General features: G+C 42.8%; 1 protein-coding gene across 12 annotated transcripts in view; it reads right to left on the reverse strand.

Annotated features, from left to right (window-relative positions):
* Positions 1-12,901, reverse strand: part of UNC13B (unc-13 homolog B) — a 222,275-nt gene that overhangs the window by 13,504 nt on the left and 195,870 nt on the right. For all 12 annotated transcript variants that reach the window (XM_067744051.1, XM_067744047.1, XM_067744046.1 and 9 more), the window contains 7 exons: positions 12,404-12,519; positions 11,894-12,057; positions 9,174-9,324; positions 7,670-7,738; positions 6,165-6,254; positions 5,694-5,822; positions 141-268 (listed from right to left, as the gene is read on the reverse strand). In XM_067744051.1, coding sequence (XP_067600152.1) covers positions 141-268; positions 5,694-5,822; positions 6,165-6,254; positions 7,670-7,738; positions 9,174-9,324; positions 11,894-12,057; positions 12,404-12,519 — 847 coding nt within the window. The remainder of the gene's footprint in view (positions 1-140; positions 269-5,693; positions 5,823-6,164; positions 6,255-7,669; positions 7,739-9,173; positions 9,325-11,893; positions 12,058-12,403; positions 12,520-12,901) is intronic.

The raw sequence follows: 12,901 nt of genomic DNA on the forward strand, positions 1-12,901 counted from the left end.
TACAAGGGACAGAGGGACAGATGAACGAACAGGAGGAAGAGGTGGCACTGCAAACACATAGAGATAGGAAAGAAAGAGGCTGTTAGACAGATGGACAAACAAACCACTAAACAGATAGGGCCAAGTGAGGTGATACTTACTGGTTCAAAACGAGTGTGTAGGAATTCTTATCTTCCTCTATGATTGATACAACAAGCGTGATGAGTTTGGGCCAGAAATCCAGGTTCCTAATGCTGGGCCCTTGTTCCTCTGGAGGTAGCTCCTGATTCTTGTTCCCAAGGAGATGGTGATAGACAGTGAGAGTCAGAGTAGAACATGGAGAGTCTTCCTCTCTCTCTTCCCCACTCCATGCCCCTTCCTTGAGAATCAGGGACCCTTCCTCTCCTACAGCCTGTCTTCCACAAGACCACACCTGTTCTAGCAGAGGGGTGACCACTGGGAGGTCCTTGGACATGAAGAGTCTGTCCTTGAGAACTTCTCTCCCCAGCTCCAGGGCACTGTTCTGACAAGTTCGGTCAGGCATAAAGATGCCTGTACCCCTTCCTCCTTCTCCCAGTACCTATGGATATAGTGACTTCTTGGCTGAAGTACGCAGCCCTTCCAGTCTAAGTAGGTCTAGTTCCATGTGACCCCCACTGGAAGTCCTTCTCTTCTAGTGATGGCCCTCCTCTAATATCACCCCCTGCCCCACCACACACATGTACATCTCAACTCTGAAAAGCTCCTTCAAGTTCTGCAGGAGCTACGTAACAGACCTAGCATGCAGGTTGGCCCAGCCTTCAGTGAAGCAAAACTTCCCTTAACTTCCCTGAATGTTATTAGGGGGAAGAATTGCATCTAGAAAGTTATTTGCTTAGCTGGAAAAGAAAAGACCATGGAGAGCCAAGAATACTCAATGGGGAAAGGATAGTCTCTTCAATAAATGGTAATGGGAAAACTGGATATTCACAGGGAAAAGAATGAAATTGGACCCCTATCTCAAACCACCCACAAAAATTAACTCAAAATGGATTAAGGACTTAAATGTAAGACCTGAAACCATAAAACTCCTAGAAAAAAACATAGGGAAAAAGCTCATTGATATTGGTCTTGGCAATGATTTTTTGGATATGACAACAAAAGCAAAAATCAGTAAGTGGGACTACATCAAACTAAAAGGTTTCTACACAGCAAAAGAAACAATCAACAAAATAAAAAGACTACCTACAGAATGGTGGAAAATATTTGTAAACCATGTATCTGAAAAGGGGTTAATTTCCAAAATATTAATATATAAGGAACTCATACAACTCAATAGCAAAAAAATATCTGATTAAAAAATGGGCAGAGGACTTAGACATTTATCCAAAGGAAATATACAAATGCCCAACAAGTATATGGAGAGATGTTTAACATCACCAATCATCAGGGAAATGCAAATCAATACCCCAACGAGATAACATACCTGTTAGAATAGCTATTATCAAAAAGAGAAGAGAGGGACTTCTCTGGTGGCACAGTGGTTAAGAATCCTCCTGCCAATGCAGGGGACATGGATTTGAGCCCTGGTCCAGGAAGATCCCACGTGCCATGAAGCAACTAAGCCCGTGTGCCACAACTACTGAGCCTGCACTCTAGAGCTCGTGAGCCACAACTACTGATCCCTCATGACACAACTACTGAAGCCTGCGTGCCTAGAGCCCATGCTCCACAACAAGAGAACCCACTGCAATGAGAAGCCCACGCACCACAACGAAGAGCAGCCCCCACTTGCTGCAACTAGGGAAAGCCCACGTGCAGCAACGAAGACCCAACGCAGCCAACGATAAATAAATAAATAAATTTATTTATTTTTTAAAAAAAGAAGAGATAAATGCTGGCGAGGATGTAGAGAAAAGGGATCCCTGGTGCACTGTTGGTGAGAATATAAGTTGGTATAGCTACTACCAAGAACACTATGGAGGTTCCTCAAAAACTTAAAAATATCACTACCATATGATCGAGCAATCCCACGTCTAGGTATATATCCAAAGGAAATGAAACCACTATCCTGAAGAGATGCCTGTACTCCCATGTTCATTGCTGCATTATTCACAATAGCTGAGACATGTAAATGACCTAAGTGTTCGTTGATAGAGGAATGGGTAAAGAAAATGTGGCACATAGATACAGTGAAATATTATTCAGTCATAAAAAAGAAGGAAATCCCGCCATTTGTGACAACACGGATGAACCTGAAGGGCATTATGCTAAGTGAAGTAAGTCAAACAGCGAAAGACATATACTATATGATCTCACTTATATGTGGAATCTGAAAACATCAGACTCATAGAAACAGAGAGGAGAAGGTTGTTGCCAGAGGCTGAGGGGGTGGAGGAAATGGGGAGATGTTGGTCAAAGCGTACAAACTTTCAATTACAAGATGAATTAAGTTCCAGGAATCACAGGTACAGCACGATGACTATAGATAACAATATATACTGTACTGTATACTTGAAAGATGCTATGAGAATAAAGCTTTAATGTTCTTACCATAACAGAAACAAAATGGTATTTATGTGAGTGAAGGATGTTAACTAACCTTATTGTGGTAGATATTTCACAATATACACGTGTATCAAATCAACACATTGTATGCCTTAAACTTACACAATATTATATGACAATTATATCTCAATAAAGCTGGGAAAAAAGAAAGAAAAGGCCTTGGCTGGGAAGAAACAAAGGAATACAATGGTGGATGGCAAATCCCAGATAGGACAAGTAAAGGTCACCACTGAAAGACTGGAATGGACATTATTTCCCACTGAGATAAGAGCAAAATTGGAATTGCCCAGGAGCACAGGAATAGGGCTTTTATGTAGGATGCCATATATCATCACAAATCTCCACAGTCCTTAATAAACCTGCATTACCAGGAAATTACTAGAAACCAGGACAGAATCCACATTTGGTTGATTCTGCCTCCTTAATATCACTGAAATACATCTTTTCCTTTTACTTGGCTCAGGCTCTTATCATTCAAGGATCTCCTAACTGGTCTTTGATCGTCAATCCAATCCTTCTACCACTCAGTTGTCAGTGATCTTTCTGGAAGGAATCTCACAGTGTTACTCGTCCACCCTTCAAAAAAGGTCCAGCTCCATAGCTTGAAATAAAGGTCCTTCCGAATACAGCCTCTCTCTCAACCTCATACCTAACCACTCCCTTCTGTTGCAGCCATCACCACACCACTACCACCAATTATTTGGTGCTTACTGTATGCCAGGGACTCTGCTAAGAACTCTGCATGAATTATCTCATTTAATCCTCATAACAACTCCATTGGGTAGAAATTATTATCACCTTCATTTTACAGATGAGGACTCTGAAGGACAGTGAGGTTCCATGACTTGACCAAGGTCATGTAGCTATAAACAGCAGAACCAAGATTTGACCCCAGACAGCTGAACTCTAAAGCCTGACACTGTAACTGGCATAATTAAATTGCTTATACTCCTTTGAATTAATAAACTCATTTACAATTCTGTGTCTCCAAACATTCCGTTTGCTCTATATGGTATCCCCCTCCTCCCCAGCCCCTTTCTTTAGCTAATTCATACTCATTGCTCAAAATTTATGTTGAGCTCTACCTTTTCTGAGAAGTATTCCCTGACACCCCTGGTCTGGTTAGATGCCTCTCTCTGGGCTCCCAGAGCACCCTCTGTGAACCTCTCATATACATGTAACAAACAACTACAACTACAATAAAATATAGTAAAAATAAAATAACAAAAACCAATAAATGTAGTAATTTGCCCCCACCTTCACCAAACAATGAGCTCCCCCAAAGCAGAAATGTGTCTTAATCATCTTTACATCCCTAGTGCTCGACCTGTTAAAAGAATGGATAGATGAATGAGCCAATGACTGAAGGTCAGTAGAGGGAAATAAAAGATACCAAGGGTTTACTTCAGTACAAATAATGAATAATGAGAAAATGAGAGTGAGAGAAAGTAAAAAACAGTTAGCAAAATACAAAGGCTAAAGAAAGTCCCTGAATGGTTTGTAAGGTCTCTTTCAAAGTCTAGGTTCATCTCATGCTAGGGAATAGAGACCAAATATTCAGACAGACCGCTGCATACTTGAAAGATAAAAGCTGAGAACAGTGTCTTTCCCCTACCAGAGAGAATCCACAGATGGATGACAGAGCCTCAAGTGTGGCAAGCTAAACAAAGACCCCAGGAAAACCTCCCATGGACTTCAGAACCAGTGGGAGGTTTTACAGACCTAAAAAGGAGAAAGTTGTGGGACTTGCCTGGTAACGCAGTGGTTAAGAAGCCGCCTGCCAATGCAGAGGACACAGGTTCGAGCCCTGGTCCGGTAAGATCCCACATGCCACGGAGCAACAAAGCCCGTGTGCCACAACTACTGAGCCTGTGCTCTAGAGCCCGTGAGCCACAACTACTGAGCCTGAGCCACAACTACTGAGCCCGTGAGCCACAACTACTGAAGCCCGCATGCCTAGAGCCCATGCTCCGCAACAAGAGAAGCCATCACAATGAGAAGCCCGCACACCACAACGAAGACCCAATGCAGCCAAAAACAAATAAAGGAGGAAGTTGTAAAGATAGTACCTGAACAAAAAGCAAATTTGACAATGCAAAGGGGGAGTATGAACAAGATTTTAGTCTTTACTAAGGCGCTCCTGGGAAGAATTACAAATTGGATGTCTTCACCAAAGGGTAAATGTCCCAGAGATTTAGGTTGTCCTCCCATCATTTGCTATCCAAATCCTACTGCCTTTCAAGGTCTATCTCAAATACCCTTGATTTATGTAGCTTTTCCCAATATCTCATCAAGAGTGACTTCTTCCTCCTTCACATTTATCTCTCTTTCAAGTCCCTTCTAACAGACTTTGGTTGGAGTTATACATATGCTTATGTGACTGTGAACTAACTGAAGGAGCACTATGCTTCCTCAGAGCTGGCCTAGAACAAACATTCAACACATATTTGTTGGACTGAAGGGAATCTACTCTACAAATGTGTGCTCAGCAAGACATTCCTAAAATATCAACTGTAACTGAGTAATTAGACCCAGAAGGAAGTCCTGGCTTTGAAATAAGACAAAAAAGGATACCACTGGAAGGATTTAGAAAAACATACAAAGTCACCAGGTACTGAGTTAAGATCCCAGCCTAAACCAGATGAAGTAGCTCAGCCTCCCAGAAGGACAGGGTTAGCCTTGATAGTCAGCTAATGAGTATGTCTCAGAAGACCATGCAGTGCAGAGAAAAGTGGTCAGAGGGAAAAGTTAAACATCCACAAGCCAGTAGCTTAGATCTCAGGGGAAGGGAGCCTGGAACATAGAGGGGTTCACATGAGTCAGAATAAAATTAACCTTGGGGGAAACCAAAGACTCTGGGAAGGACTAAGAATTCACCTACTCACCCCCTGAACTGTGCTCAAATGTAGGTCACTTTTCTTCAATACCAAAGTAAAACTTATTGTTGCCACTTCTGTTCAACTCAGTTATGTCACATCTTGTCCAGTGATTCCTGTCCATCCACAAATGTCTCACGTGGTCTAGATGGTCCCCACTCCACAATTCACTCACTCTCTAGAACATCAAGGACTTTATCCTGAGCTCCCTTCCACCATGACCACAGCAAAGGGAAGCTGAGGCTCCAAGAATGACTGACAGTTGGCCCCACCTGATCCCGAACCTCTTACCAGCTGGTACTGGCGGCTGTACAAGTCATGGCAGTTGTTGAAGATATACTCATATGTTGAATTCAAACAGGCTTTCACACAATCCTTTACCACCTGGCTGGCTCTTGGAGGGCTCTGCAGTTCTTGCACCTGCCAATTAATAAAAAACAATATGGGTCCAGGGTCCTGCTCACCTGAGTGGTCTCTCCTCCTAGAACTGCCCCCAAATTATTCCAGATTCCTTCATCCCTCTGTAGGTCCCTGGACCTTGCCCTGGGATGAAATTGTCAGGACAGCTGATGGGGAGAACTGCCTAGCCCAACCTCCTTGACCCATGGTCTTCTTAAAAGTAACTCAGGAACAGATACATGGAAATGTGGGCTTAAAGGTGATAAATCCTATAGCCTTTGACTATGCCCAGTGATTCTTATTCTCCATGTCCCTGTGGCCAGGTCCCCAGCCTGGCACTGCCCAGCCCAGTTCATCTCTTACCTTCATTCTGAAGAAAGTAATGCTGGTCAGCAAATCCACTGTGGACTTTAAGTCCTGAAGTCGCTCAGGGCTCCCAGCAGGGAAATTATTCTATTGCCAATCAAGCAAATGTAAGAAAGGAACAGAAGAATATGAAAGCCTTCCCTGCCAAAAGCAATGAAATCAGAAGCTTCCCTAAGTGCTACCCACTGGGATCTTCCCTAGTTGAGAGGAACAAAAAAGCTGTAAGACCACAGGTCTCCCTCTCTTTTCCACAGACACAGGCCCTTGCCAAAAGCAGGGGTTAATAATCCCCAGCCCAGAAAGCAACACATCCTACCCCCAACCCTACTTCTACTTCCCATGCAATGTGTGAGCATTTGCACAAATGAACATACACTCACACACACACACACACACACACACACATTTTTCTTGGGTGAAGATTCTTACACCCAAACAGTGAGTTCTTCAAAAGTTACAATCTAACTGTATATCCTGGAATATAAGTGGAGCCATGCTACAGACCAGACTGGGATCCAAGACATGTACTTTCTGTAGAGTGGATCCCAGTTACTCCACCGTTCTGGAGCCAGCAGATGGCAAAGCTCTGAGCAGAACTGCTTTTGGAGTGAGTTCCTTAGGATCTTTCCACCATGCCTCACTTCATTCTCCTTGGCAGGAGTTTTAGGAGGAAGCTGCCAAAGAAAGCTTAGGGATGATGCTGTGCCACTCTCCATTTTAAGGGTTGTTTTTTTAAACCTTCAAATGGCTACTTATATGCCAAATACAAGATATACAGTCAACTCTCCATTATTCGTGCAAATGGAGGGCACTGAAAGTGCAGATAATTAAAATCTCACTTCTTTTTGACTCTGAGATTGTTTTTATACTTACTTTTTAATGTGGATATATTGCCTGTTCTGGAAATTCACAACACTTTAAAGCAAGTAATGAAGTCATTCTAAGAAGGCCTAACTTAGAAAGAATGGAAAAACTGCCCATTTCCCCGTCCTGTCCTACGCACCCACCCTCCTACTACATCTATTTCCTCCCTTCATTCTAGAAATGGACATGACATCTGCTACAAATTACTTGCCCAAGCCAAGATACTCTCTCTCCCCTTACCCAGATTCTCACACCTCTCCTGGAAAATGAGGAGAATATGGAAAGATGCAATAAGGAAATATAATTATCTAATTTTTAAAGGGGCCTTTCTGGAAGAGATTATCCTTAGAAAACTCCTTGATGAATATGTCATCAGAGAGTTCGGTAGAATGACATGAGTGGGGTTAGAAAGCCAACTATCTATAAAAAGCAGCCACACCTGCTACTATTTACACACTGCATGGTCCTTGGAGTTTGAAGAACCACAGGTGTCAGTGACGTTGGCCATATATGTGGATGTGATGACAAAGACCAATTTTCTTTGCCTTCCATCTTTATAGTCATGATTGGTCCACAGTCTCTCTAGACTGATCTTGATACTACCCTTTGTCCCACCCCACAGCCATGTCTTCACTCACCCTGTATGTAGAGAGGTCAATCCTCAGTGAGTTGTGCAGTTGGTCCAGTAGTTTTACAAATCTCTCTTTCTGAGGGTGATAAACAAATAATGAGGAACAGAAATAATCTATTTCCAAGCTCTCTAGACTGTAGCAAAAAGAGAACCATCTCTGGGTGAGAGGGAGACACTGAGCTGGGGACATACCCTGTCCCATATTTGCCCATGAGGAGAACAACAAACCACGCAAAAGAGAAATGGGATAGGTCTTTCCTGTTCCATCTCTTAGCACTTAAACTGGGGAACCTTCTCACGCTGGCAAGAGGAAAGCAAGTCTCTGGGAGGGGAAACAGCTTTCTATACAAATCAAGAAGAGATGACCAGTGCATCTCCATCCCTTTGGGACTCTAACTCATCTTAGTCAGATAAAAGGAAACTCTAAACACATTCTCCAACTTGTTCCTGTGTCTGTGGTGTCCTAACTTATCTTGGAATAGCTCTTAACAGTTAAACAGACACAGCCTAGCAGTGACGACGGGAGAGAGAAATAGTGATGCATCTGGAAGGTGATCAGGGAGACACAAGGGGATTTCTCTTTAAACCACATTCCATATCATTTCCCTTAGTTTATACTTTTGAAATGTTAAAATAAATAACAAATACTATTTAATAGCTTATTTTTATAGAAAAGGTATAATTAAACGTGGAATCATGTTCCTGTAAGCTGTTGGTGCAGCACTCCTAGAATTCACATACTGATAATATTATATATAGCATTAGATATTAGTTAAGTCAATACATAATGTGGAGAGACAGAATGGAACAGATATTTGACTGGCTTAATCAATGATACTAATTCATCTACAGAAAGACTATCAACAACATCAAAAAAGTGGTCAGTACCAAGAAAAAGGGCTCAGAGATCCAGTAGATTTGGGAGTATCAGTAATTTTATCCCTAAAGAGGTAATATTTGTGGTGAGTCTGATATATACCATCCAGTTTACACTGAACTTATGTCAGGTGACATTATGAACAATGATTCAACTTCACAAGTACCTTAACAACAGGAAAGGGCACATCCTGGATCAGGAAAACTGTCCAGACACTAGAAAAGGGACAGGCTCAGGTATGCAACTGGTATTCTTGCTTAGACATCAGTCTCATATGAACTTAAGTGGTATGAATCCGTCACAGAGAGACTGAATAATATTAAGCAGGTTGCTTTGTGAACCTGCAGGACTGAGGAACATGGTGATTCAACCAAGCTGTCGGCCCAGAGAGGTTCTCCCTGAGCACAGGTAGTGCCACAGCCCACAAACCACAGTGGTGCTGTTTCACCTTTTCTCACTTATCCACGTCTGAGGAGAGTCTACTAGTATAGTCTAACTACCCATAAGGAAGTAAGTTCATTATCCAGGTGACAACTATCTGAATTTCAGGCATATCAGCTCTGCAGTACTGACTAAAAAATCAAACTTTGTTAACTGATAACAATCAGGTTACATGTTTTTACGTCACACTCACCCCAAAGTTGGAGGCTGCAAAACGATCAGACGCAGAGACATTGGTGGAGGCGGTTGTGTGGGCATAGTAGGCATTGATGTTGGCCAGTAAGGTGCTCATCACTGCTGGCACGCCAGGACACATGTACTTGGATGACAAACATGCAAAGTGCCTGAAAAACAGCACCTTCAGCCTCAAAGGCTCTTCAGGGTTTGCAGCAAAGGTCAAGTAATCAAAAGATCTCACTCATGTGTATGAAGCTTCCGATCACCTTGGCATACAAGGATTTTCATAATTTACTCACTCAAATATACATCAATGAATGTGTACTATGTGCCAGGCCTGGCACTAAGGGCCAGAATCCAAAGAGGTGACATTCTGGCAGAGAAAGCAGGTGTTAGAAAGTAAGTCAATAACCCAAGGCATGCTATGCAAAAATTCTGTGGACACACACAGGAAGATCACCTAAATTAGAATGGCTGGGGGCTAGAAGGGATTAGAAAAAGGCTTCCCAAAGAAGAGATGGTTGAAACAAGTCTTAAAGGATTAGTAAGAATCAATCAAATGCAGAAGCGTGCAGGCAAAGGGAAACTGTATTGCAAAACAAATATACTTATGGAGAGTCATTCATTTGGGAAACCTCACTCATGGCTACTGTTCAGGTGTTTGATAGAGGAATACTACGAAATGCAAGAGGAGAAGTAGACAGAGAACAGATAATAAAGGAGTTTATCCTAGATGCTATAGTAAGTTTTTAAACAAAGGCATACTGTGATCAGATTAGTCTTTCAGAAAGGTCACTTTGAAGGTAAAAATTAGAAACGAAAACTTGGAGAGAGATAAGACTAAGAGAGAAAGACCAATTGAAGAGTTACTGCAGTCACTCAGAAAAGAAGCAATGAAGCACTAAATGGAACAGAGAAATGGTTAAGGGCACAGACCCTAGAGCCAGACTTTGGGTTTGAGTCTCAGCTCCAGCGCTCAGTGACCTTGGATAAATTACTTCAACTTCTTCATGCTTCAGTCATTTTATCTATAAAATGGGAATAATAATGATATGGGGATTAAATGAGTTAACATTCATAAATTACTTAGACCAGTGCCTGGCACATAAGGAAATGGTACATAGGAGTTGTTGTTGTTGCTGTTATTATTATTATTATTATTACTGAGCTATAGCAATACTGATAGATTAAAAACATATTTAGGAGTAGAATCTAGAGGTTTTAGAGACTGATTGAATGGTGGTAGTATGAAAGAAATGTTTAGGCTGACTCCTAAATTTCTGTTTGGATAACTGTGTAATAAATTGTTCCATTTACTAAAATAGGGAATATAGGAAGAACAGATTTGGTGGAGATAATGTTGATTTGGATTTTGGTCATGTTGAGTTTGCAGTGCCTATGAGAATAGCCAGGAAGCAAATGAAAATGGATCTGAAACTCAGGAAAAGGTCTGGTCTGGAGAAAGAGATCTGGGAGTCCTAAGCTCAGAAGTAGTGACTAGGTCATAGGCTTGAATGAGCTCATCCAGGGAGAGTGAACAGAGTAAGAATGGCAGAGGGCCCATTCTCCAACCTCAATCCTCGACATGTTTCTTCCATCTAAACTAAACTTCTTGTAATTCTTTGAACAGTCTATGCTCTGCTGCATCTTAGCATCCCTGCACATGCCCTACCAGAAATACCCTTCCTCCTTTTCTGTATTTCAAGTGTCAACTCTTCAACAACTTTCTTCAAAGCCCTCCCCTAAAATTTAGATGCTCTCATAATACACTGTGATTAATTCTACTATAGCACTTATTATATTATATTGTAATTGTTTGTTTACTGGTCTGTCTCTCCTGCTAGACTGAGTTCCCCAAGCACAGAGACCCCACCTTATTCATCTTTGTGTTCTCAGCATGTGGCACAACGTGTGACACATAGAAGGAACTAAGTAGAAGTTTGTAGAATAAATGAAGCACAGCCAGGGCACTAGCTACCCTCTGCTTACCTAGTGCTGCTTCCTGTGCAGCTTCCTAGTGCTGCTTCTAATGGCAGCCTTTCCAATACACAGACTACACCTCTTCTCATAGTAGGTGGGAATTTCTTTTATAGGAGTCTTGGTCAACTGCAGGCACAGCTGCTTTCCCTACAGTTCAGTGCTTTTTCCGACTCCCAGGCCAGTTTATGAAAGCTTGTCTGTCACACACATATACCTGAGCACACATACCCTGTCTGCTCAGGCCTGTGATGTTTGGGCAAGTCTGTCCTTGTATACCCTCCCATGCCCTTTTCTCTTCCTACCTGTGAACTCCGGGGTAGACAGACTAATACCTTCCCCCTGAGTTACTGACAAACACACTCCTTTTTTTTTTTTTTTTTTTTGCGGTACGTGGGCCTCTCACTGTTGTGGCCTCTCCCGTTGCAGAGCACAGGCTCCGGACGCGCAGGCTCAGCGGCCATGGCTCATGGGCCCAGCCACTCCGTGGCATGTGGGATCTTCCCGGACTGGGGCACGAACCCGCGTCCCCTGCATCGGCAGGCAGACTCTCAACCACTGTGCCACCAGGGAAATGCAACACACTCCTTTTATACATATACTCTCTTTGCACAGATCCACCCTACCCAGCTCAGAGAGGAAAGCAATGAATCACTGCATACTACCCCACTGAAGACCTATCCACTCTGTCAGTGTACCTCCATTGTTAGCTACTCCAAAGGTTAGCAGCCATTTCCTAGAGCCCCAGGGGAGCCTTACGTCATAGCCTGATATATGGACTCGATGCCATAGCGCATGGCAAATTCATCCACAATTTCTTGGGCAGTCTCATCAAAGTACACCTTCCATGCATCGTCTCCTCGAGCCTCAGGGATGTGGACTCCTCCACTGCCCTGAATGTCTGTGAGGTAATGGAAGAGGTTCTGTAGAAGACAGAGTAAAATATATATTGATATTAAAGAGTTAAATATATGTTGGAGAAAAAAAAAACCTGCTGGTAAAGACCAGGGGAATGTGAATAGGATTCTATAGAAATTCTGTCCTTCAAGTCATTGCTCAGTAACTCCTGTGGCCCCAGTAGGCTGTTCTCACATTAGTGAAAGAGAACTGAGGCTGGGACTGTTATATGGGCTGTCCAGGGTAGCACAGTGAGCCAAGAACAAAATAAAAATAGGCTCCAGATCTTCAACCATCTAGCAATCCTACTTATTGTCAAAGGCCCCTCCCAACACTGCTTTCTGGCATCCCATCTACCAAGAGCTGGCTCACCTCATGGAGACATGTATACTGCACATGATACGGGGCTACCTTCTCCTCCCCCTTGATCTCCACATTGATTTGTAGTCGGATAGCCCCTGAGACGGCTGATTTGTCTGTCCTCTTCTCTAGGAAGGAAAGAAGACTGGATATTGACACCAATGCAACTGCAGACAGCATAGACAGCCCCCAACCTGGCTTAACCCAAGGAAAAGGAGGCACTGACCCAAGTGTTCACCTAATAGGTGAATTAATTTCAGTGACCATATAGTCCACAAATACCCCAGAACTGGCTGGGTGGGAGAAAAGAAGTGCCCAAGGGACTAAAGGCATTAGGGCTGAGTATGAAGATAAAAAGACCTTCTGAAATCTGGAAACTGTCCAGCCAGAGTGAGTTCCAGACACCCCCACTCCTCTGTCCCCCATCTCTATGCATGGTCGGTTCTCTGCAGAGAAGCAAGGCTCTGTATAGAGGTGTGCTTTGGGGACTGAGTGGTGATTTTGGTAGAT

The sequence above is a fragment of the Pseudorca crassidens genome, chromosome 7 (genome assembly GCF_039906515.1).
Source record: "Pseudorca crassidens isolate mPseCra1 chromosome 7, mPseCra1.hap1, whole genome shotgun sequence".
Lineage (NCBI taxonomy): Eukaryota > Metazoa > Chordata > Mammalia > Artiodactyla > Delphinidae > Pseudorca > Pseudorca crassidens.